This window comes from Grampus griseus, assembly GCF_964374135.1.
Source record: "Grampus griseus genome assembly, chromosome: 9".
Taxonomy (NCBI): domain Eukaryota; kingdom Metazoa; phylum Chordata; class Mammalia; order Artiodactyla; family Delphinidae; genus Grampus; species Grampus griseus.
In genome coordinates this window covers 55,244,947-55,272,385 of record NC_139003.1, presented here as the reverse complement: position 1 = coordinate 55,272,385, position 27,439 = coordinate 55,244,947, and the positions used below count along the sequence as shown (strand labels likewise).

At 35.5% G+C, this 27,439-nt stretch overlaps 1 protein-coding gene across 1 annotated transcript in view; it reads right to left on the bottom strand.

Moving 5' to 3' along the window:
* Window positions 1-27,439, bottom strand: part of AKAP9 (A-kinase anchoring protein 9) — a 144,784-nt gene that overhangs the window by 77,962 nt on the left and 39,383 nt on the right. The window contains exons 8-15 of the mRNA XM_082661502.1: window positions 21,154-23,532; window positions 17,929-18,142; window positions 15,425-15,504; window positions 12,134-12,278; window positions 11,321-11,406; window positions 4,314-4,428; window positions 3,655-3,853; window positions 908-1,004 (exon numbers count right to left, since the gene is read on the bottom strand). Of these exons, the coding sequence (XP_082517628.1) occupies window positions 908-1,004; window positions 3,655-3,853; window positions 4,314-4,428; window positions 11,321-11,406; window positions 12,134-12,278; window positions 15,425-15,504; window positions 17,929-18,142; window positions 21,154-23,532 (3,315 nt within the window). The remainder of the gene's footprint in view (window positions 1-907; window positions 1,005-3,654; window positions 3,854-4,313; window positions 4,429-11,320; window positions 11,407-12,133; window positions 12,279-15,424; window positions 15,505-17,928; window positions 18,143-21,153; window positions 23,533-27,439) is intronic.

Below are 27,439 nucleotides of genomic sequence, written 5' to 3'. Positions count from 1 at the left end.
ATCTTTGCTCATGACATTATAAACAAATTTCTTTTCTTCTTGGTACTTATTAATAGTATCCAGTTTTCTACAAATACAAATTACTTTTATAAACAGAAAAAAGAAGAATGGTTATTTAAATGTAAACATGTTCTTGGCAAGAAAGTACTTCTTTATTTACCAATTATCTGAATGTCATCCAAACAGATATTCCATGTGGGATGAATGTGGAAGAATTGAGAATGTGGCCAATGTCTCTCTTCTATATCCAGAATGAGAGACAGCAATGATCTTTTTCTGTAGGACTTAAGAACTAAAAATTTACTGAGTGAAGATCAGGGTTTTACAGTTATGTTTGAGAAAAGTGGCCACAAACTGGGAATATATACAGTGCTGAGGAGAGGCAAAAGGTGGTTTAGCTAGATGAGATATACTGTAAAAGATGAGGGGCTTTTCTATAGCATATGGCCTGTGCTGAAGAAAGCCTCATCCAATGTCCCAGCCCTAGCATACTGAATTTTGGGAATTCCTAAATACTATTCCAGAGACAGCCTAGTTCAATTCCCCATGGTAGGAAGGAAAGCTGTTTCTCTTTTCTGAAACTAATTTGTTATAAAGTTCAGGGCACTGAAACTAATTTGTAATACACCCCATGTTATATAAAACAAGACAAATTTTAAACTAGAATGTATTTAGGGGGAAAAAACACCTCTCAATTTTAACTTTCTTCTGTTTTTCCTATGCTATGAAAGTACATCAAATTTCTTCACTTATATATTCTTCTGGGTCTTTTACATAATGTATTATCCTCATATTTACTATACTTAATTCTTAGCAACTATTTATTGGATAATTATTAAACCACAGACATAAAAATGATAGTAACAAAAATAAAATCAGTGTACATAACAGTTTAAAGATATAATACCTCTGTTGCACCATCGATGTTCTGTTTTAGACAACTTCCAGGATATACTGTTTTCTGTACATCAGATTCAGTAATTACCATTGAATCAATGGAAAAGCTAAAAATAAATAAAAGAGGATGAAAGAATTAGTGTTGTGTGTAAATTTTACTGTTAGTCCAAATTTACAGCATGCATAAAATGTGTATTGGGGCAATGGAAACAAGAATGACAGGTCAAGAGTTACAGGTATTGTAACTTAAGTCATATTTTTGACTGATTAAAAATAAAGCAGCAGAATTAAATGATAGAATATTTTAACAGATTATCCCTGAATTTTATGCCATTGTATAAAGTCTACTACAAAAGCATGACATGGAGCTGTTTATAAGTATTAACTTTTTTTTTTTTTTTTTTTTTTTGGTACGCGGGCCTCTCACTGTTGTGGCCTCTCCCGTTGCGGAGCACAGGCTCTGGACGCGCAGGCTCAGCGGCCATGGCTCACGGGCCCAGCCGCTCCGCGGCACGTGGGATCCTCCCAGACTGGGGCACAAACCCGTGTCCCCTGCATCGGCAGGCGGACTCTCAACCACTGCACCACCAGGGAAGCCCAATAAGAAATAACTTTAAATACATGTTCATAGGAGTGAACATGGCAGTCAATAAGCCTCATTTTTGCAGGGTGGGAGAAAACTAATGGTTTTAGTTGAAAGGTATTAATACATTTCCAGTGATTATTAGAGAAACTCTAAAAAAGCATGATGAGCTGGCAAATAGCCCAAGTGCAAGAACAGCAAAGTAGGTCTACACTTCCAGAAAACTTCCTTTTCTTCATGCTTTGGAGAGAAAACATCACTAATTAAAGGAAGGAAACTTGAAATACTGTAAGTGGTTATGAAAGAGTTCTTGCTATATACCTATTTTCTTTCTTATCAAAAAACCTAAAGTAATAGTTTCCAAATATCAATCTATGGACTGCCCGCTTCAGAATTACCTTGTTACAAATACAAATGACCAGAATCCATCTCTAAGCTACTGAATCTAACTCTTCAAATGTAAAATCCAGTAACCTGTAATTTCAATAATAACAATGAAAAAATAATAATTTCAAACACTAATAATTTCAAAAACCTCCAATGTTTTTAATGCATGGTAAAGTTTGGGAACCACTGACCTCAAATAAAATGGAAGCCTTATAAGGCTGTGCCAATGCTGGATAAACAATTCCAAAGCCTACATACAGACCCTGAATAAAAGATGGAGAAACAGAATGCTTCCGAAGAAGTGTGGAAATTCAGTATTTTGTCTCCAAAAAAACCCAAAACAAAACAAAAAACCCCCTTGTCTTTAGGTTCCAATAACAAGTGCCTATAGAGGCATTACTCTTAGAGCAGCAGAGCCAGTCAAAGTTAGGTTAAATCTCTGAGGACTTTATAGAGCTAGTTACATACTACAGCACACTTCCCTACTAAATTATGAACTGTTCATTCATTTAACAAATATTTATTGAGCACCTACTATGCATAGGGAATTATTATAGGGTTTGGGATACAGTGAATAAATAAACAAAAATCCCCTTGCAAAGCTTGAACTCCTTCACAGGGGACAGATAACAAAAACAAATAAACAAACCTCCCCTCCAAATATAATATAGACTTGTTTTTATTTTATATAAATATATAGTTTTAAATATATAAAACAGTTAATATAGAAAAATGAAGCAGGAAATTCATATACAGAGTTATAAGGGATGATTTTAATTTCAATAGGGTGATCAGGATAGGCCTCATGAGAACATGACATTTGAGTAAAGACCCAAAGGAGGTAAGTGTGTTGGGCATGGAAATAACTAGAGAAATATCATTCCAGGTAGAGGAACAGCAATGAGAGAGAAATTCATAAGGCAGAAGCATACTGATGGTTTGAGTATCTCGAGGAGATTATGTGGCTTTACAATAGTAAGTGACAAGCAAGTCCGCAGGAGATAAATTCAGAGAGATAAACAGGGACCCATTATATAGGTCCAAGTAAGGCACAGTAAGGACAGAGGAGCACTAGAACAGCATGATTTGTCTTAAATTTTAAAAGCAAAGTTTTAGAACTGTGTTGAGAACAAACTTTAGGGAAGAGTTAGAGTAGAAGCAAGGAGATCCATTGTTGCAGTAATCCAAGTAAGACATGATGATGGCAGGGACCAGGGGATGAGAAGTGGTACAGTTTAGATTTATTTTTTAAGTTGAGATAACAGCATTTCTTGATAGACTGGAAGTGAGGTTTGAAAGAGGAGTCACCAGAGATGGAATTAGATGGCTGCAGAGGAGCAAATTTTGAGGGGAAGATCGAGTTGTATTTTGGACATGGTGAATCTGAGCATTAGACAACCAAGTGAAGAAAGTCCAGTATGACTGGAATGATCATATCTTATATTCTTTGTGTACTCCCCATATCAAAGTAGCAAAGACTGGACATACAATAAACAAGTAACATGCACACCGCCTGATTTAACTTAGCATATTCATAACAACAAGCATCTTTATAAAATAAAGGTGTAAGTAAAATTCCTATTATAAAATGTATGTGGTTTACATTAACATTTACTTCACACATTTCAGAGATGAAGAATTATCTCCTGTTCTTATTTCTTGGCAATGCTATAGCCCATCTCTTTCAAGCAAATTTGCTTAAGTTACACTTTTTTCTTAAAACAACCATACTATGATTGTTACTAAGCTACAAATACTATTGAATGAAATTATAAGTAGATGGATACCTTGGCTGAACTGTAAACTCATTAACAGCTTGTAGCCTTTCCTGCAAAGAATGAATCTCTGCCCCATAGTTTTCTTCAGTTTCTTTCAGTTGCTGCTGCAAAGAGGATACGAGGTTTTCTAATTCTTGAACTTGTCCTTCAAGTTGTTTAATTTTTTCAGTATCTTGCAGAGCAGATAACTTTCTTTTATGACAAACATCTGAGTTACATGAATGGAAGAAAATGCACATTTCAATACAAATTTCTTAGTGAAATACCAGTCACTGTTTTGAATGTACAGAAAATATTAATTCTTCTTTGAAAAATGTTTTTTAGTAGTAATAACTCAGGTATCAATTTAAACTCATTTAGACTTATGATAACAAGAAAACATGAATAGTGTAATTCAAGATCATTTCTTCTATCTTCATGGCGGCAGTACCCCTAAAACTACCAATTTTATGTCTTTAAATTGAAAATAATGTATAACCAGAGAATGTAAGAAGTGGGAAGACATGAGTAGTCTAAATCTTTCATTCTAAGGATGAGAAAACTGAGACCAAAGAGGGTTACAGTGAAATGCCCAATGCACTACGTTGTCTCAAATTTTAAAGTAAAAAATCAAATTACTGAACATTTGGTATAAAAACACCACATTACAGTATATAATCAAAATTTACCAGTGTCTTGAAAATCTGTCATCTGAGGATGGGTTGACAAAAAGTCTGTTTCCTCTTTTGGTAGGTTTTCTTCTGCAGATTCAAGTTTCACATCACCTGTCTGCTGTCTTTGAATCTATTGAAAATAACAGAAGAAAAGCAGTGACATAAATATATGACCCAGGATTGTGAAAACTATATAAAAGCAACTTTACCTTTAAAATGTTTCCTCCAAAATCACCTAAAATTGTGACACTCTAATACAAATATTTTCCCAAGTTATTCCACGCTCTCTTTTGACACAGTGACTCACATCCCATTCCCTTCACAGCATTGATATTATATTAGTAAACATAATGTTCTTTCATAACCAGAAGGAATTTCATTTTACTATAAAAATAGGAGCTGCACAGAATTTGGTATAAAGTTCACAATAATATTTAAAGTATGACTTGATCTCTGAAATTTCAACTCATACACAGTAAATTTTATATTATCAATACTTAATAACATACCTATTTCTGCTATTAATCTCTGGATATACCTCACATACAACAAGGTAACTGACAAATGTATGTTGTTCTTTATATAAAAGGAAGGAAAACAGCAAAAACAGATAAACCTCAGCTTATTTCCTTAATTATTAAAACTAGGCAGCAATATGTCAGATGTGTGTGTATTAATTCAGTCATTCCTCAAATATTTAATAATCGGTCTACTATGTGGCCAGTATTGTGACAAGGGAGAGTAAGAATATAAAAAGAGTAAAAAAAAAAAAAAAAGGTGTATCTGCCCTCACAGAATTCATCAACTAATTGGGGAAGTAAAATTAAACAATTAGAGAAGCATTAAACTATAATGTTTGACTAAAGGGCAATAACAGAAGAAAGACTGATGTGGATCTGAGTAATTATGGAGGAAGTCAAATTTTATTTGGGCCTCCAACATTTTGGGCAATGATTAGGAAAGTTTACATGGAAGAAAGAATAAGAACATTTGTGGAAGAATGACCTGCTATAAGTAGTGAAGACAATGATCTTGAGGGACGGGGGAAATTGCGCCAGATAAGTAAGACAGGTAGGTATAAAGAGCACCGTAAAAGCAAGGGATGAGTTTGGACTTGCTATACTAGATGAACAAAGGATACTGTAGAAGGAGGTGAGCAACAGGATAAAAGCTATTTCCCATGAAAGCTATTTCAGTTGGTACTACTCTTATCACGTCCTCTACCTCACTCCTACCCGCTGTGTACATTTCAACCAAGGATCTTGCCTCCTACTTCCTAGAGAAAATAAAGCCCATCAGGTAAATACTTCAGTTTACAGCTCAACCTTTCTACACTGTCACTTAATTCATTCAGTAAACATATAGTAAGCCTTTACCACGTGCTAAACAAAGCACTGTGCTAAGAAGAGGAAATGGAAATAAAGAGAAGACTTCCTGATTCTGAAGAATGGAACAGGAAAGAAAGGAAGGTAATCAGGTATTTAAAATAACGGAGAAAGGTAGGTGAAAAAAAAAAGTACAGATATTAAGAGAATGGAGGGAGAAATTTCTAGTCTAGGAGGATAGGTAAAGAAGATGACACAAACGACGAAGTGAGAGAGTGGCATGGACATATATATACCACCAAATGTACTAGCTAGTGGGAAGCAGCCGCATAGCACAGGGAGATCAGCTGGGTGATTTGTGACAACCTAGAGGGGTGGGATAGGAAGGGTGGGAGGGAGATGCAAGAGGAAGGAGATATGGGGATATATGTATATGTATAGCTGATTCACTTTGTTATAAAGCAGAAATTAACACACCATTGTAAAGCAATTATACTCCAATAAAGATGTTTAAAAATAAAAAAGGTGACACAAAAGAAATAACATTTGAACCAACTGGAATTATAAGTAGGAATACACTAAGCAAATCGGAGGGGGAAGGACAGTGTTAGACAGAAAAAACAGCATGCAAAAAAGCCCCAGGGGTCTGAAAGATATGGGTGTATTCTGGAAACTCTAAGTATTTCAATATGGCTAAAATGAGGAAGAGGATTAGTAGATGAGGCTAACAGATTAAGCAGTGATGTACGGCCACTGACTCATCCCAACCAACGTCTGGGATGCCTCTACAGTTGTAGCCAACTTGCTGGGATAAAATGTGAAATTCACTTTTTTATCTATTGTGCAGAAAAGAGTTAACACAGAAGTTGTGCGATTTCTATCTCTTTAAAAAGGCCTGCTTACAAGTCTGCCCCTTGGCTGGCATCTGGAAACTTAGCTGGTAGACGGTTCTCTACACTAATATAAAAGTTCCCCTAAATTGTAAGGGAGTCTCATGTACAAGCAATATGGTTTATGCTGAACACATGCTTTCTTCCTGGAAGTCTGAATTTGGTATGTTCTGGCAGAGGATGCCCATTTGGCTGACACCTAATAAAAAAGAACCATGGTTTCCTAGGCTTAGGTGAGCTTCCTTAGTAGTCAAAACTTAGCACGTATCGTCACAACTGCAAGAGGAATGAAGTGTGTCTTCCTGTGACTCCACTAGGAGAGAATTTTAGAAGTTTGTGCCTATTTCCTCCAGACTTTGCCCCATGCTCCTTTTCAAACCTTTATGGGGCTGATTTTGCTTTGTATCCTTTTGCAGTAATAAATCTTAGCCTTGCGTACCACTATTATGTTGAATCCTGTGAGTTCTTCTGGTGAACCACTGAACTGAGGAGTGGTCTTAGGGACACTCAGCACACCCATACTCTGCCTTATTATACAGACATGTAAGGTGTAAGTTTCACTGATACAGGGAATGAAAAAAATAATGAGTTGTCTTGGTCTTGTTCCTCTCTTTTTACTTCCATATCAACTGACTACCAAATTCTTTAGGTCCTTCCTTAAAATATCTTATGAATCGTCCCTTCTTATTTCCTACCTCCCACTGCCACCAGACTAATCTCCCTAAAAGTTCAACTTCATGATGTCTAGGTCGTGATCACAAATCTCCAACAGCTTTTTTTTTTTTTTTTTTTTTGCATTACGCGGGCCTCTCACTGTTGGGCCTCTCCTGTTGTGGAGCACAGGCTCCGGACACGCAGGCCCAGCGACCACGGCTCACGGGCCCAGCCACTCCACGGCATGTGGGATCTTCCCGGACCGGTGCAAGAACCCGTGTCCCCTGCATCGGCAGGTGGACTCTCAACCACTGCACCACCAGGGAAGCCCCTCCAACAGCTTTTTAATGTCCACAGAAGTGTCACCTAGCATTCAAAGTTTGGTACAGTCTAATCTCTCTAATCTTAAAGTCCATTACTCTTTGAGCAATATGTCCCTAATATATCGCACTTACACCTCCAAGACTTTGATCATATCACCTCTTCCACCTGGAATGCTATTCCCCTTCCTCTTCCTTACGTAAACCTACACATCTTTCATGGTCCAATTCAAGTCCCACTTCCTCCAAGAATTCTTCCTTAATTATTTGCACCTATACTCATCTACATATTTGCTTAATTCCAAAAGTACTTGGCTTTTATTTTATTTTTTATTTTTTTGGCTGCACCTTGCAGCACGTGGATTGGAGTTCCCCGACCAGGGATCGAACCCATGGCCCTTGCAGTGGAAACACAGAGTCTTAACACCACTGGGCCGCCAGGGAGTCCCAAAAGTACTTCGCTTTTGAATACTAATTAAATGTTGCCTTGGATAACTATTTTTTATATATATATATACATACATATACACACATATTTCTTGAATTAGCCTATGAAGTCCATCAATTTATCAATTCCTTCTGTCTAGTAACTATTTACACTGTATACTGCTTTATTCCCAGTATACAGTACAACCTAGCATATAATTAGCAAATAAAAATCACTGGCTGAATAACTGAATGAGAACAAGGTATACATCTTTCATTTCTTTTGTATTCCCTTCAGAGTGTATTTCAGTATGATGCGAGATCAGGAGTTAGGGGAGAGAATTGTCTAGGATGATATGATGCTCAAGTTTCTGGTTGAATGTCACTCTTCAAAACTGAGAAGGGAGAGAAGCTGGTTTAAGGGGAAGAAATTAATAAATTCAATTTCAATGTCGACTGAGACATACATAAAGGATACTCGAGTACAGATATCCAATTAGATATACGACTCTGCAGCTCAGGAGTAAGAACTGACTAGACACAGAGATCTGGAAGCCATGGAAGTGAATGAAGGCAGCATACAGCATAATTAGCAGATCAAGCACAGATTCTTGGTGACTATAAATGGGTGGGCAAAACCCACAATGAAGGCTTAAAAAGCCGCAGAATTGAAGCCACAGAAGCTAAGGGAAGAAAATATTCTAAGAAAGCAGTTAATACTACAAAATAAAAAAATAACAGAATTAAAAAGAAAACTAGTTCAAGATAACACTGAGCATGTGTTTACACCTACAGTTGCAAAGTAGAAGTTTGACTTTAATTCTAGGCTACAGAAGTATTCTTTTGGGTACCAAACAGTTTTTCTTGTTTTTTTTTTCCTTCCTAATTGTTTCCCAATTAGGGGGGAAAAATCCTTTTTATTTTAAATACTTCCCAACACTTAAAAAAGCAAAAGACCTCACATAAAATTGATAAACTGAAGGAATAAACAACACTGGGCCCTGTTCCTACGTGACAACAACATGTGAAGCTGAGCAGTCTCTGCCCCCTTTAGATGAGGTATGTTTTCTCCAGGTTTCACTTTTCCAGCTTTCACTTGGCCTTCTTCACTTACTTTATGAGTTGAGCTCACGTAGGCATTTATGTTCATGATCTCTGACATATATCTCTCCTCCCTCCCCATGACTCAATTAAAATCATAATGAATCTTTAAAAGGTATAAATCCATAATAAATCAAAAAATAAAAGAGACTAAGAAAGATTTCAACAGAAAAGGTGTGGCAGAATACTGATTAAGCAGGGTGGAGGAAGGAGCAGCCTAAAGCACACGTGAAGGGAGCCACAGTTATAGCAGACAGTTAGCTTACCTAGTAGAACCCTAGAAAGGCCCCAGGCTCAGAGAGAGATCAACGACAGGTAGAGATCAGAAAACAAATATATTGACCTTTAACTAATCACAGTATAGCCCTTTCTGCTGATTCAGCCAGGAAGAAGCCTGGTGGCAGGTAAAAGTTTTTCTCAAAACAAACTGAAAGAAGTGTCTGGGGAGAACTAAGGAGGCAAGTGTGGGTGTTTGTGTTCCAGAGTAGCCTCCCACATTCAGGCACTGGGGAAGGGAGGTTTGCGTCTCACCAAAGGAAACTGTTCCCCACTCACTGTCCTGAAAGGAAAGAGGCAAAATGACAAACATCACTGTAGTGACTTGCTTACTGTAACCCCTCCTACACTATTTAATAGTTTCAACTATGTACTGCCATAAGGAAAACCAACATATTTTTGAAAGAATACAAGGATGGAAGGTAAGAAAGCAGAAAGAAAATTTGATAATTAAGAATTCACTGGTAACTTTCACCAAAGAAAGTTTAGTGAAGTATAAGTTTGGAGCTTGTTTACAGTGGGTAGAAGAGAGAGCAAGACAGGAAGAGATGGGAAACTATGACTACAGTCTATTCATTCCTTCAAAGAATATGACAATGAAGTTGAACGAAAACCACAAAGGGAGATATTAGATTCAAGGAAGACTGGTTATGTTCTAAATAGTGGAGACAAGAGGAATACGCAAGGGGCAAGAAAGACAGAAATAAGAAACACAGACAAAGAGGCTGAAAGCACAGAAGGGAGGGAAGAAACAGGTTATCAATCTTAGAGGAGACAGAAGGTGATGTTAACAAAAGGACAGGAAATAAAATAACCTTGGTTATAAAAAGGGATAACTTCTTCTGAGACAGAGGAAAACAGAGTATTTTCAGATTTAAAGAAATACATATGGTCTAGAGGTAGCAAGATGAGATAATTTATAACTGATAGCTCCCATACTCACAGAAAAATGAGAAATAAGGCCATCTGCAAAGAAAAAAGGGGAGTAGAAATGGAATGTATGACTCGAGGGAAGTTATAACATTAGGTAGCATCCACTGAGGGGACTATGAGAGAATAAATGACAACATAAAAGAATTGTCACGTGATCCTGAGGGTCCAGATGCAGTCAGAGACCATGATTATGCAGTGTCACCAAACCACATCACCATCTAATTTTCTTAGCAGCCCTCAGAAACCCAAGTATGAGTGAAGAAGAAGGGTTCTCAGAGGCAGGATAAGGGCAGCAGAAAAACAAGAAATCTAGACTACTAAGGGTACTGGTAAGAAAACGGTATGATGATTCTGAATAGGGTTCAATATCTAGCTATGAATGGAAGGAGAAAGAAAACTAGTAATTGTAGAGAAATGTAGAATTAAAGAAGGGCTTTGAATCTATCCACCATCCACCTGTCCTCCTACATAGTTATCTGTAAGATACTGGGATAGGTTTATAGATTTTAGGAAAGGCTGGATAAGGTTGTGCTTTAATTGCACAGAAAGAGGAAGAGAGAGGGAAAGGAGAAAGGGGGTAAAATAGAATGGGAAAAAGAAGGAGGGGAAGAGAAAGAGGAAGAACTAATACACGTCATTTTTCTGATGTAGTTAATAAATTATATGATGCCATCTATACTCTCTTAGTTTTCTATGTGCACATTTCTAAAACAACTACTTGAAAGAAATTTTATATAACACACCATGTGAAACCAGCTATATTCTAAACAACTAATCACATTTTTCTCTAAAACAGACTCACTGCTTTAAAAAATGTTATATGTAAAATTAAATGCAACTGTTTCACAAAATTTACAATTTGACATTTTATATACATTTTAACTTTATCATGACTTCAAAAACTCTCTAAAGGGGTAAAGAGTATTCAAATTGCAGAAATTCCTTCAGCTCACTGATACTATATATATATGTCACTTTTCCCTAATTTTCTTTTCACGTTCACTTATTTTAGAAATTTTTGGTTGATGAAATAGCTTACAAAATAGCAGGTAATACAATAAATGCAAACATCATAATACATTTTCCATTTTACAGACCTTACTTAATCGTGACTGAAGTACCAAGAGTTTGTTGTATTCTTCTGTTACTTTGTTGAGAAGAGTTTGCACATTTTCCTGAAAATCTAAATGATAAACAATTATAATAATTTCACTCTACAATAAAAGTCTGCTTCTTTCAATAAGTATTATTCATCAATTCATAACTTCAGAAAATTGCCTGCTAGAAGTAAAATTCATAGATTTAGTAACCAACAATTAAAACCTCAATAATGTGGAACACCTGTTACAAAGATTAATTTGACAATTTCACATTAAAATACATTAATTTCTTTTGGCATTCATTAATTTGTACATATTTGTTCATTCTTCATACAAATGGACAGGGGTATGAAACATTTTATCTGTGAAGGAATATCAAAAAAATTAATTGAGGTTATAATTTGTAAAAATGAAATATAGGATTCCTATTAAGAAAGATAACTGAATGTCTTATTCTTTAAAAAAAAAATAAAACCCCGACAGACTTATTCAATAAAATACCACAACTTTTAAAGGTTTGGATCTATGGTATAAAATTAAGAATTATAGTGAGGAAAAGATGGAAGTAGAGGAACAGAGGATAAAGAGACAAGGAAACTTGTAGACAGCTTTGGTTCTCTTTATATCACAATTACTGCATTGTAAAACTAAAAATGTACATTAAAGATTTAAGATTTCATGAACCTGAAAAAACAAGATGTTAAGATAACTCAAATTGGCTAAGTGATAAAATCATGAATTAACAGAGAAAGTTTATCAATTCATTTAAGAAAATTACTCTGTTCAATAATGTGGTAAAGCCTTTATTACCTTGAACTTCATATTTATAATCTTGCAATTCTAGTTCTTGATTTACAGAAGTGTGAACACCGGAAGTCTCTTTCTCTTTCTCTTCTACATTTACTTCACATTTTAAAGCAGAAGTATAATGTTCACCAAGGACACTGCAAAAAGTCTGTTGACAACAAAATTAGGTATTTTATGAAATTAAAATTTTGATTTCTGCCACTAAAGATCATTAAACACTATTTTTCTATATGCAAAAGACAGTCAAAATGGCACAGAAAAATCAGTAAGAAAACACTCTTCTGTATACCAAATCAATCTGCAAAAGAAATAACCAAGTCTAAATCTTTCTCTCTCCACATATAGAATGTGAAATTCTTCTTACACCAGGAAAATATTGATAGTCTTCATTATCTACAGTATATATCAAATATATCTATCAAATTATAACTTTTTGCTTCTTCCTCATAATGAATATATCTTGTACTTTAATCTACCACTTTCTGGCTTGGATCCTATTCTGATGTTATCTCTATAAGGTCAACTACCCTTGTGAAAAACACCAAAAGATGAGGACAGAAGTTCAAAAAGTAGTCTATAAATTCTATAGAAATTACAATATATGAAGTAGGAGATCACATACATAGACTTTAACATAAGAGAATACTATTCTGTGGTTTACACATGGAAAAAAAAATATTTGACACATCATTCTGGTTTTTCTCCTGAGCAACAGATAATTTTATCATCACTTACAAATAACATACGCCACATAATCATCTGATAAGCCCTCTAAATAAGTTTCACCTGTGCCCCTCATGCAACTGGAAATAACAATCAACAACTCCTAGACTTAACCAATTTGTTTATTGTTGCTATTTCTTGAGATTTGCCTAAAAGTTAAACTATACTATTAATAATTGACTTGATTAAATTTTCAACAGTCCCTAAGGCAGAATTTTATCATAAATTGATAAATTGATTCAGGTTGGTAGAAACCTGATCATCCAATTTACAGGTGAGGCAACAGACCCAGAAAGATGAAGTAACTAGTCCATAGTAACATCAATGATTAGTGACAAAACCAGGTTTCACGATGAACTCCAGGGGACCTCTCCATTACAAGCTGATTCATATTTCAACTTCAGATTAGGGGGTCAAGTAAAACCATTAATAGAAGAAAAGAAAATATAAAGTCAGCTTATAAATAAACTACTGTGACTTGGGCCCTCTTTCCATATTTACAGACTATCAACAATGGATATGAAAGGACAATCAATGTCTGAACCCTTCGGCAGAGGTGGAGGCTGAATGAATGTGGTTATTTCTGACTTTCTTTTGCTTTTTTGAATACTGTTTTTGAACTATTCTGTAGGTAATAAGAATCAGTAAGGGAGCTTTACCTTCCCAACTAATACCATGCTCCTCCCTCTTCGATTCACAAATACACAGGCTAGGATGGAGATCTGTGACAAGCCTAGGCATGTATTTTAAATTTTGAACTATTTCAAATATGCAGAAAAAATAGTTCATCTATTACCTAGCTGTAACAAATACTAACATTTTGTCATATTATATCCATATTTTTAAAAAGAAATAGAACATTACATACAGATTTGAAGATTTCTGAATTAAGTACTGCTTACCTATTTCATTCACCTGTCTCTCTGCCCAGAGGTGATTACTCTAACATGCATGTTTTTATACTTTTTCTTTTGAGATTTGCTGATATTAGTACACCTAGCAAACACTGCAATATGGTGTTCCACTGTACAGATATAACACAATTTGTTTATTCATTTGCCTGTAGATAAAAATCTGAGTTGTTTCTAATTTTCGACTTAACATAGACATTCTTACAATGTACATATCTGGTTGTGCACAAATGTGAGCCTAAGTAGAAGTAAATGCCTGGGCTGTGTGATGTACATATCTTCAACAATATACCTTGCCAATCTGCTTCTCAAGGTAGTACACTCCCACCAGCAGTGTAGAAGCGCTCCTATTTCTTCTTCACAAATATATCTTCACAAATATAATTATACTTGGCATAATTAGTTTTTAGATTTGGCAATCTACAGTGTGAAATCTTATCTTACTAGTCTTGTGCAAGATCCCCAGGTAAGTCATCAAATCACTCAACCACCAAAGTGGGCACGGGTAGGAGACAGACCTGCTTAAGGCTCTATTGGTCCGTTTTTTTAAATTAGGCATAACTTTTGTGTATTCTACTGCTGAGATAATTTACCTAGATTTCTTTTGTTTCGAACTGATTATCAGGAAAACATTTTTTTTCTTTTTTTTTTTTTTTGCGGTACGCGGGCCTCTCACTGTTGTGGCCTCTCCTGTTGCGGAGCACAGGCTCCGGACATGCAGGCTCAGCAGCCATTGCTCACGGGCCTAGCCGCTCCGCTGCATGCGGGATCTTCCCGGAGCAGGGGTCAAACCCGTGTCCCCTGCATCGGCAGGTGGACGCTCAACCACTGCGCCACCAGGGAAGCCCCAGGAAAACATTTAAATGCTCATTTTAAACTTAAAAACTCAGCAATATTTTCTAAATACAGTTCCGAGGTAAGACAGTAGGGAAAACTAACTCAGATGATTCTGCCTATCAAATTTGTAGTAACTTAAAATTTAGCGTTTCTTGTCTGAAAGTACTTTAAAAAAATATATACCTTTATTGGAGTATAATTGCTTCACACTGTTGTGTTAGTTCCTGTTGTACAACAAAGCGAATCAGCTATAACATATACATGTATCCCCATATCCCCTCCCTCTTGAGCCTCCCTCCCACCCTCCCTATCCCACCCCTCTAGGTCATCACAAAGCACCGAGCTGATCTCCCTGTGCTATGCAGCAGCTTCCCACTAGCCCATCCATTTTACATTTGTAGTGTATATATGTCAGTGCTACTCTCTCACTGAGTCCCAGCTTCCCCTTCCCTGTGTCCTCAAGTCCGTTCTCTACATCTGCGTCTTTATTCCTACCCTGCCACTAAGTTCATCAGTAATGTTTTTTTAGATTCCATATATGTGCATTAGCATACGGTATTTGTTTTTCTCTTTCTGACTTACTTCACTCTGTATGACACTCTAAGTCCATCCACCTCATTACAAATAACTCAATTTTGTTTCTTTTTATGGGTGGGTAATATTCCACTGTACATATGTGCCATATCTCCTTTATCCATTCATCTGTCGATGGACACTTAGGTTGCTTCCATGTCCTGGATATTGTAAATAGTGCTGCAATGAACACTGTGGTTCATGTATCTTTTTGAATTATGGTAAAAGTACTTTTTAACTAATACCTTACCTGTGTAAAATGAGAACATTCTTCAGACACTGCCCTGTGAAGTTTTCCAATGAGCATTTGTAAAGGCTTCACTTCATCACCTAATAGAATAGATATTGCATTAAAATGTTCAGTTTACATACTTAGAAACTATTTTCATATTAAATCTATGTCAACTGGAAGCTTCGTGGCAATAAGATTAGTTTTAAATTCTTTATTTCTTTCAATGTTATTTTGTGCTGCTCAGTGTTAACCAGCTAAGATAATCTGCAGGATTTTCAATTTATATCCCACAAAATGGTACAAAGAAGTGACTTACAATTTTTGTTTACTACAACCCAATACTAGAAATACATCATACAGCATAACCTATTACATATATACATCCATATAAAACTGAAACAAAAATTTCACAAATCAACATTTACTCTTTCTACATGCTACGCACGCCAATGTGTTCTGTTCTACTTTATCACTGGACTGGCTTCATCGCCCATTAACGGACTCATTAATTAACTTGTAGTCTGAAACACTACAGATTCTATCTGAAGAGGATACCAATACAAACAATATATGCTTAAAATCTTATTCAACTGACAAAGAACTGCTGAAGTGAAAAAGTACAGTATTCTTATTTAAGCCACACTTTAAATTCTACTCTGTTCAACAAAACAATTCCAAACGTTATGAGCCACCTCACTCCCAAAGGCAGATCTGTCCAGAGTGGGGGCCTAAAGATACCTTGAACAGAGGAAGTTTAATTTAATTAATTAAATAAGTATTAAAGATAAAAGTTAACTGCAACTAGTCTTCCACTTACGGATCCTTAAATATTGCTCCTTACACAGTACCAGCTTAGTCTTTGGCTCACTCTACAGTCTCCCAGGGCATCTCATTCTTGTCCTTGGCCTCAAATGATCTTTTGATTTACAAATCTTTATCTTGTGCCTAATCCTCCCTCTTAGGTTTCAGCTTTCTATTTTCAACTGCCTAATAGATATCTCTCTTTTTTTAATTAATTAATTTATTTATTTGTGGGTTTTTTTTAAAAAACATCTTTATTGGAGTATAATTGCTTTACAACGTTGTGTTAGTTTCTGCTGTACAACAAAGTGAATCAGCTATACGTATACATATATCCCCATATCTCCTCCCCCTTGCGTCTCCCTCCCAGCCCTCTAGGTGGTCACAAAGCACCGAGATGATCGCCCTGTGCCATGCGGCTGCTTCCCACTAGCTACATATTTTACATTTGGTAGTGTATATGTGTCCATGCCACTCTCTCACTTCATCCCAGCTTACCCTTACCCCTCCCCATGTCCTCAAGTCCATTCTCTACATCTGCGTCATTATTCTTGTCCTGCCCCTTAGATATCTCTTTTTCAAAGTCAACAGGTATTTTTAACTCAATGTTCCAAGCTTAATTTCCTATTTTTTCCACAAATCTGGTCCTTATCCTCCTCATGACTGGAGTCGCCCTCATTCCAACTACTCAAGCTAGAAACTTAGGGATCATTCTCAACTCCTTCCCCTTTTACATTTAATATTAACTGCAGACTACAGCCTACCTCTTTTTTTTTTTTTTAAACATCTTTATTGGGGTATAATTGCTTTACAATGGGGTATTAGTTTCTGCTTTAGAACAAAGTGGATCAGTTATACATATACATATGTTCCCATATCTCTTCCCTCTTGCGTCTCCCTCCCTCCCACCCTCCCTATCCCACCCCTCCAGGCGGTCACAAAGCACTAAGCTGATATCCAGCCTACCTCTTTAACTCTTAAACTTTCCTTCCTTCTCCAATTCCCAACGACATTTTAGTTCAACATCTTAATGTTAACAGAATTACTGCCAAAGTTGCTTAACTGGTCTTCCCATCACTTATCAACTCCCCCAATTTGCCTCAATGCTGTCATCTTAAAAATCTTACGATGTTACTCCCACTATTGAAAATCCTACATTAGGTCTTATCACCATTGGCATAAAGATTAAAAATGCTTCACTTAGGGTATATGAAGTCTTTTCTTACCAAGCTCCTGCCAATCTTTCCATCTTTATCCCTCAGTACTTTTTCACACACCTTGAATTCTCAACTCTGCAAAATGGATGCAGTCTCTCATATCTCTACATTTAAAACTCAAGAGCTTTTGCTAAAATTCCAACCTCCCTACTCCTGCCTACTGCCTCACTCTTCCAGGAAGTACTAGACTTTTCTCCTCTCTCCTTCCATTCTTTCTGTTCATTCTTCTAGTATAGAAATTTTCCTATTGTTTTCTAAGAGTTTATTTTATATTGCTTTCCCACAGGATTGCTGACATCTTGGGGAAAATAACTCAGTGATTTTTAGATTTCTCAAGCACGTAAACGAGTATCCTATGATTATATGAACAAATGAGTCCAGGACTGGAATACCCAGTCATGTTCCTCTATGGGGTCTAAGTCAAGAACAGAATCATGGAGTGGTGGGCTCTAAGTGATACTTATTTGTTTCATAATACTTATAATTTTGTTAGAAATCATTTACCTGTTTCTTGTGTTTTTATATTCTGTAGCTCTAGCTGGTGTATTTTCTGAAGTTCCTTGATCTTATCCTCTTGAGCAGAAATAAGCTCCTGCTTAAGACTGCAAAGAGCTTTATCTTTTTCCTTTTTCATATATTCACGAACCTGATCCACATGAGTTGAATAAACCAGAGAGAGGCAAATACGTTGAGCTTCCATCTGTAGCCTTAAATCATTCTTAAAGTAAATTAATGTGTAGGTTAGAATATTTTTAAATGACAAATCAAGTAATTTAACTTTTTTTTGCATATACTGATTACAAGGGAGGAAATACATGAAATTATAGTTTAAAATTTCATGTAAGAGAAGTGACGTCTAATTTAAATTTTTTCTCACTTATTCTGTTGCACTGACCTACCTATCTTTTTTCAAGGAAAATAGCACAATATTTTCATTACTTCAACTTCACAGTAAATTTTGATATTTGGTATAGCTAGGATGGCCTGATCTTTCATTTTTGTTCAAAAATAACATTTTAAAACAAGTATAGAAAAATGCAAATAATAATGTAATAAACACTATGTACACACATCCCAAATTAACAAATACAATTATTTTATCTTTTTTTTTCATTTCTCTCCTCCCTACATATTTTTTTGGCTTAGAAAGAAAACATAGATAAAATTTAATCTACTATGTTCTCATTCCTCCTTCTCCAGAGGCCATCATTATCATAAATTTGATCATAAATTTGCTGCAAGTACAGTTCATTTCTTATACTCTCACTTCTCAATCCATCTATAAACAATGCATTACATTTTGTTTTTAAGAATTTACATAAATGGTGCAAAATGGTATTTATTTTGCAAATTACTCTTCTCATTCAATATACTTCTAAGATCTATCCATGGAGATACAGATGAATTTAACTGTGGTATTATATATATGAATATAGCACAATTTGTCGATTTCCTTTTTGGAGATCAACTGGATTATTTCTAAATTTTTTGATGTTTCAAAAAATGCTGCAATAAATTCATATACATATGCCCTGTATAAATATGCTAGTGTTTCTCTAATGTAGTGGCTCTCAAACTTTAGCACACATCAAAATCACCTGGAGTGCTTATTAAAACAGATTGCTGGGCCCCTCTCCCAGAGCGTCTAGCTCAGGAGGTCTGGTGTGGGCCCCAGAATTTGAATTTTAACCTGTTTTCAAGTGATGCTGATGCTGCTGGTCAGGGACTACACTGAGTGCCACCTAGAAATGTAAATGCTGCATCACAGACTATGTATATTAACTGCATTAGATTTTAACACATTTTTATAATTATACCAATTTACACTGATATTTAACAGTGTAGGTGAATACTCATCTCCCCACATTCTCATCACACTTTTTATTGTGAAACTTATTTTGCCAATCTGACAGGTATAAAATGCTATTTTATTGTTATATCAATTTATAATGTTGAAGTATCTTTTCATGTTTATGAGCCAATTAGTTTAGTCCCAAGAGTAGAAGTATTTTTGTGGCTTCAGCATTATTTCTAAGCATATTTAGATTGCTCTTAGGTGTTATTATGTAAGTTGTTGCTCAATTTCTTCCGTGAGCTTCCTTCCACAGACACACACCTCACTCCTCTCCCCATCACTAAGGGGGTTTGTCTTGGTAGTGATGAGTGGGGCAGGGACAGCTTATGGGTTTGCCTCTGTTTACTTTATGGAAGTTAATGTCAAGGAGATGGTATCTGAATGTCACTGAAAATGTCTTTAGTTAGAAAAAATAAAATTCTTACTGAGAAGATTTGACCATTTTGATGGCTTCAAATTTAGGTCCTCCCCCGTAATGTTTTTTAAAAAAATTTAAATGATCTCTGGCATTTTTAGAAGTGATTACATTAAAACCAATTAACTTAACCAATTAACTTACTTAACTTAACCAATTAACTTACTTAACAAAGCATTAATAGTTATGCAGTTAGAACATCTTAACTCTATTTAGGTTATTAAAACGTAAAATATCCTAATATCTGATATAAGATCACAAATGTGAGTACATTTATTAGAAGTAAAAAGAAAAAACTTTCCAGTGGCTTCCTACTGTATACAGAATAAAATCTCAACTTCTTACGCAGTCTGTAAGGCTCTACAAGATCTGGTCTTTTGCTTCTTCAAACTCTTTTTCTTCCACTCTCCTTCCCTCAAACTCAACTAAATACGTCTTTATTCTGTTCCTCAAACTCATCTCTGTCATTGCAATTGCTCTAACTTCCGTGTGGTAGACTCCTCGCTGCCATTCAGATGGCAGCTCAGATGTTAATTCCTCCTAGACACCTTTCCTGACCACCCTATTTAATGCTGCCACCACCACTACCCACCATTCTCTATCACATTATCTGTTTTATTTTCCTTATAAAACATCACTTTTCTTAACTATTCTACTTGTTTCCTCATTTATTGCCTGCCTCCCTCACTAGAATATATGCTCTTTGAGAGCAGGAACCTTCTTTCTCTTGTTCACCACTATTCCTACCTGGCAAGAGACTCAATAAATACTTGTTACAGAAATGAAGAAACACATAAAGCTCTAGTTAGCACCATTATACAAGATGTCCAGTGGAATTTTCATGTCATTTCTATTTTCAGTATCCAGCAAATATAAATCATCAGGAGTGACCTAGTATTACTCATTATATGCACTGTTTAACTGTATTTAGAATTAATACATTTCCCCCCCCCCCACTTCAGGTAAAACAAGACTCTGAGAAAATGCTAGGATTTAAACCAAGATTTTTTTCTCAGGGAAATATAGTTTCATAACTACTGAACAACTATACAGAGCACTAAAAAGTCTGAGAGTTAATTTTCAGTTGTGGAACCTTGAAAACACCAATACAAAATGAGACTGAAACCAATCTTTGGGATTGCAACAAAATATTACAAAATAACTTTTCTAAAGCTCAGACTTTTGTGATTTAAACTCTTGCCTTTTCAAAGAAAATGTGTTCTATGTTCTATTTCCTGAGCAGATTAACTAAAAGATTAACTAAAAGAGCAGCAACAACGTTTAAGGCAACAATGTTTAAGAATTAAAAAGATAAAAGAAATGATAAATGATAGGCTTAAGTGAGAATTACATTACAGGGTTTACTTTCATTCTCTTGTAAGGTTAGTTTATGTTTTATGACGATGAAAACTTTTAGTATGAAATGTACGCTGTAGCATATACATGTAAGTAAACATACCTGTTCTGATTTAAGTACACTGAGCTCCTGCTGAAGTTTATCATTTTCACCTGGTTCAGTTGTCCCAAGTGATGATTCATTTGTCACTGACGGCAAGTGATCAAAAAACCATTCTTGCTTGTTTTCTTTTCCAAGAGTCATATTTTCAATAGGAATTTCATTTAACTCCATTATTTTTGATTCTTCACCAAAGTCTTTACTTATTTTAGGAACACACCCTCCAGAATCCCTGCTTGTCAAAACTCCGTCTTTTAAAGAGCTTAAATGGACAGCACATACATTTACATCTTCTGTCATATTATGGTTAATTATGATTTCTAGCTCTCTACATCTCAATAAAACTTGCTCTTTTTCTTGCTTTAAAGATTTAACTTCTTCCCTTAGAAAACTAATCTCGCTATGTTTCTGTTTTAATTGTTCAGAAAGATCAGACAGTCTCTCTGACAGTTCTAATTTTTCTCGCTTGGTTACCTCAAGCTTTTCCATAAGTTCTGTTGTATCTTTCTCAACAACCTCACCAATTTCCAATGGTTCTGCTGTAAAAGTTTTGTCATCATCAAAGACTGAACTTTTTATTTTCACTATAGTTGGGTTTATTCTTTGCAAATGATGAAGCTCTTCACTAAGTGCTTTAAGCTTACTTTTATATTCAACTTCTTGTTTATTTTTACTGTCTTCTAAATCGGTTTTTACCTTGAGAAGGCAAGCATAATCCTCCTGTAACTCTTGATAATTAACTTCAAAATTTTTTTCAGCAAATGAAAAAGTGTTCCTTTGCTTTTCAATCTCTTCAGTTAGCTGAATACATTGTTTTTTGAGGTTCTCATTTTCCTCTGTAAGTATTTCTATTTCTTTTTGCCAGCTACAGTCTTTGGATCTGTACTTAATGGAGTCTATGAAAATTAATCTTTCTTCTTGGTTAACAGGAGTATATATTTGCCACATGTCTTCAAGGGCCTTCTTTTCATCTTTAAGAATGCTATTCTCTGCTTCAAGTTGTGCAAGTTTTTCTTGAAGGTCATCCTCTTTTTCCTTCATTTGTTTCTCCAATAATTCAGTTTTAAGTTGTAATTCTTGAACTTCTTGTTCAAGTGTACCCTTTTCCTTTTCTTCTTGTCTGAGTATTTCAATTTCTTTTTGAAGTTCATTGATATGAAGGGTCATTTCTTCTGATTTTGAATTCACAAGGGATTGCTGTAAATCTTTCAGCTTTGAAATTTCCAAAATTAACTGGTTCTGCTTAGTTATCAAATTGTCTTTTTCAAACTGCATGGTTTCTATCTTTTGACTCATTTCATTCTGTAAGCCATCTATCTGCTGTTTATAGTGAATGCCTAAGTTATCTTTAAGCTTTTCAATATTTATTTGATGTTCAATTTCCAAATCTTCCTTCAGTTTGGAAAGTTCTTCTTCATGACTAAACAGGAGCTGTGTCCTCAGCCTCTCTAACTCAGCTTCTTGTGATTCAGCCATTCTGTCTAATACAGCATTTTTTTCTCTTTCTAACATTTCAAGCTTTATCTTATAATGTGTAACTTCTGCTTCATGTTTTAATTCTAGTTCCTTCCTGGATTCAGATGCAGAAATAATCTCCGCTTTCAAATCTTTCACTGTACTAAGGGACTTGTGTGCTTCATTGAGTTTACTTTCTTGTTCAGCTATAGTCTGTCTAGCCCTCTGAATTTGGTCCCTTGAAAAGCTCAATTCTTCAAAAAGGTCTTCAAGCTGTCTCTGTAGAACAGACTTTTCTCCGGAAATTACTCCTAGTTCTTCCTTGAGTTTTTCCTTTTGAGAGTTATTATCTTGCAATTTTATATTCAGTTCATTTATTGCCATATTCATTAACTTTATTTGATCTTCATTAACTGTAATATTTGGACACGATCTTAAAGCATTCTCCATTTCTCCCTTATGTTGTGTTTTAAGTTCATCTATCTGTGACATGTGTTGTTTTATTAATTCTTGTTTCATCTGTACTATCTGCTGCCCATACATCTCATCCAGCTCTGCCCGGAGTTGTTCTAACTTTCTTTGTGTTTCTTGTTCCATTCTTTGTAGAATATCAGTTTCAAATTGACTATCTTTATGATTTTTCTTCTGAAGTTCTTCAACTGTCCCCATTAATTGTTTTATTTCCTCAGAACACTGTCTTTCCTTTTGCTTGGAATTAGTCAGCTCTAATTTCATATTTTTTATCTCTTGGTTCTTTTGTACAACCTGTTCTTGTAATTCTTCCAGTAATTTATCAGCAGTTGTGACTTTATCCTTTAGCTCAAGAGTTTTTTTTTCTTCTTCTATTATTTTTGTATTTAATTCTTCAATGACTGCTTCCTTTTCCTGTATTTCTTTATTTGAGCTTTCTACTTTTTTATCCTGTTCCTTTATAAAGAAAAAATGAAAATATAAAAATGGCATTTTTAGTTCCTGGTTACTTATACCCCTTAACCCCATTACCAAACGACTGACAGAAGACTGCTTTTTACATTATCCTATAAAAAGTAGCTGCTGAGCCTGCCCCTTAATTTTTCTTACGTCAGTGAGACACAGGACTTGTGTAGTCAATACTATCTATGAGCAGTGTTGGCCTTCTTGGTGGGAAGAAATTTTTCTTACATTGCTATGACTGAATTTTTTAGTTTAAAAATTCAGTGGGATTAAAATGTGTCTAAACCATTATACGTTCTTCTTTCTTATTAACTGATTAACATTCTATGTATTTAGTATTTGCAATAGCTAGAGCACTACATACTCTTTACATTTCCAGGAGATAGTCCTAAAAATATATCAGAGTTCCTCCCTTATAGTATTTTAGTGACCTGAAGGTTTGGTGGGCAAGTGTTATGAAAAGAGTAAAACAACAAACACAGGTTCCTGTAAGTCAGCCTTAACTTCACTCCTGGGGTAAATGAATTAAAAGTTCAGGGATATGCCATGCTTAAGTGGTTGAATCGCAAGTGATATGCAAGACAATTATACATTTATGGCATATCAATTTGATTCTAGATTTTTGGTGTGAATAGAAATTTGAAAGCAAGACAGATTTTTCCCCCCACTTCTGATTTGGGACTCTTATTTTGGAACTGTGGATAAATCAAAACCCAGAACATATGCCGAGGTATGTCCCTATGTCCCTAATCATTCACAGAAGTGTTAGAGCATAAGGGAGTCGAGTAGAAGCCCTGGAGACCAAGTTTTGTCTCCGTTACTTAGTTGCCTGAGTAGTTAAGGGCTGTAGTCACAAGGACCAAAAAAAAAGTAAAATCCACAGAACAGAACAGAATATATGTAAAGTAATTAAAATCACCTTCAGGAGACAAAAGTCTAAGGCCAAGAGGACTTAAAGGCACCTCAAATGAATGTATTAACATACCTAAAAAAAAGAATGACAGGGCCTAGGAAAAAAGAAAGCCTCAGAGAGAAATATTGGCAGTCCCCATTTAAGTACAGTTCAGAAAAGAGAATCAAGGTACCATGAGACTTTGAGAATTCTAATCCCTCTGGGAAAACCATACCAAATGTAGAAAGCAAGGTAGGGGTCAATTGTAAACAGAATTAAGAATTTCAGTCCAAAGGCATGACCACTCCTACTGTGAGATGGATATATGAGGTTATCACAGCCTAATGCCACTGAACATTTGATTCCTCTAACATCCCTTGATCTCATGCTCACTTGAGCAAAATCCTATCAGTTTTCGTCTTGGTATCACATATCCCATCAATGTCACCATATGTTACTAGCAAGTACTAAGCCTTCAGACTTTAATTTCTGGACTAAAATATGACATTTAAATCAGTTTAATCTCTTTAAATCTTGGTGTTTTCACCTGTAAAATAAAGATATTATTTTCTCTATCTCACAGAATATGTTTGAATCTAAAATAAATATATTAAGGTATTAATTCTCATTGTGCGACATACACACATAATATATTTATATACTAGAAAAAAATCTGTAAGGCATTTGGAGTCTCTAAGAAAGTAAAATCAGTTCATGGCAGTCAACTTCAGTTAAACTGTTAAGTAATTAGTCTTGTTAATGTTGTTATAAAATCTTTAATATTTATTTATATATCCTGGTTTTTCATGGGGGGAACCCTCATAAAATAAAAAGTATCAATTCAAAACTGTCCAACACTTGATATTACTGCAAACAACAATTCTTCATTCAATTATTAAATAGTACAAATTCATGGTTCACTTTTCTTACTACCATTTATTCCACAGTACATGGTTTTAAACCACTTATATGGTGTTGCAAAAAAAAGATAGCTCTGTGGTTAAGGATACAATCCCTCTATTTTTTGGAAACAGACCTGAGAGAGTAAGGAATAATATAGTTCCTGCCTGTGATGACTGTACCATGGGAAGTTCAGAGGATTAGGACAGTAAGAATGAACCTGGAACAGTTAATGCAGTTGCCTCAGAAACCAAGACAGTTCCAACTATCATCCTAATGCCCTAGTCCTTCAGTTGCTTTAATGGAACTACTACCCAGGGATTCATTCAAAGAGAAAAAAAGGAAAAAATATGTATGTAATGAAAAAGGGACCGATAACAAAAGTATTCTTGTTAACATTCAAATAAACAAAGGTTATTCTCCCTACAAAAATGAATTACTTGAATTTTAAATAATCTCAAATTATACTGCCTACTGAATACAATATAATAAGTACGATAAAACCCGACTGTCCAGGCTCTTCTAACCTAGGCCTAGACTGACTTTCTACTCTTACCTCCTGGAAAGACTCATTTCCAAAGACTATTGTTTTCTTATTAAACTACTTTTTGATGTCTATATACACTTCTAACATGTTTCAGTCTGGGTCTTTATGCATACTCCACCCTCTCTAAAATGTCCTCCCCATCTCATCATTTCAGATTCATAATTTATTCACTTATTTACCAAATTAGTATTGAGTAGCTGCTATGTGCCATATATTACACCAATTAGGGAGAAAACAAAGTACAATTAAAAGGGGATTGTTCCAATATACAGACTTACCTCAAATATCACCTTCCAGCTAAAGCCTACCCTGAATCACTTCCCTTATGAAGCCAGACTTACTAAGAATTTTCAAAACACTTTTTAACCATACTTAGCCTTGTTTTGTGGTGTCTTGCATACATGCCTACTAAACCATGAGTTCCAGTGAAGAAAAAAGCACATTTAAACATCATTATCTCTTCCAAGAGCATGATGCAAAACAAGTGTTCTGTAAACATCTACAAAATGATTTTTAAATTACCTTGGTTGTAAAGCATGTCCATTTCATAATTTCAATATCTTAATATTGTACATTTCCTATTTTCCTTAGAGACAGTCTCTGGAATCATACTACCTAGATTTGAAATCTGGCTCTACCAATTTATTACCTGTATATCTGGGCAATTTACTTCATCTTGCTTTGCTCTGATGTCCTCATCTGTAAAATGGGGGTGACAATGGTATCTCTACCTCATAAGGTTGGTGTGATGATTCAATGAGTTAGTATGTGTATGATGCTTTGAATATTGCCTGGTAGCAAGTAAACAAAAATAAATGCTACCTAATACTTTTATTATTATCCAAACAATAGTCTTGTTTTGACAATTGCTCAACATCTTGCAGAAGAACCTCCTAAGTTTATAGAAAATACTGTATTGTATGTATAGTCTGCACTCATTATTCAAAGATTTCATATCTGTGAATTTGCTTACTTGCTTAAATTTATATATAACCCTGAGATCAATACTCACAGTCATTTGCAAAAGTGCACAGAGTGGTAAAAAATTTGAGTTGCTGGGACTTTCCTGGTGGTGCAGTGGTTAAGAATCCGTCTGCCAACGCAGGGGACACAGCTTCAAGCCCTGGTCCGGAAGATCCCATGTGCCGCAGAACAACTAAGCCTGTGCGCCATAACTACTGAGCCTGCGCTCTAGAGCCTGCGAGCCACAACTACTGAGCCCACGTGCCTAGAGTCCATGCTCCACATCAACAGAAGCCACCGCAATGAGAAGCCACACACCACAACAAAGAGTAGCCCCTGCTCGCCACAACTAGAGAAAGCCCATGCACAGCAACAAAGACCCAAAGCAGCCAAAAATAAATAATTAAAAAAATTGAGTTTCATGGCACGCATGATTCCAACTGGCATCAAGCAAGGTGAGCACACTGCTTTTTTGTTTAAGCTCTCATATGGCGAGGACAAGGACGGAGACCATGAGAATGGAGATGGTAGGGGGTAGCAGAGCATACTGCAAGAAATTCTGGCTCTGGGTCAGTCCAATAGGGTTGGAATCCCGATTC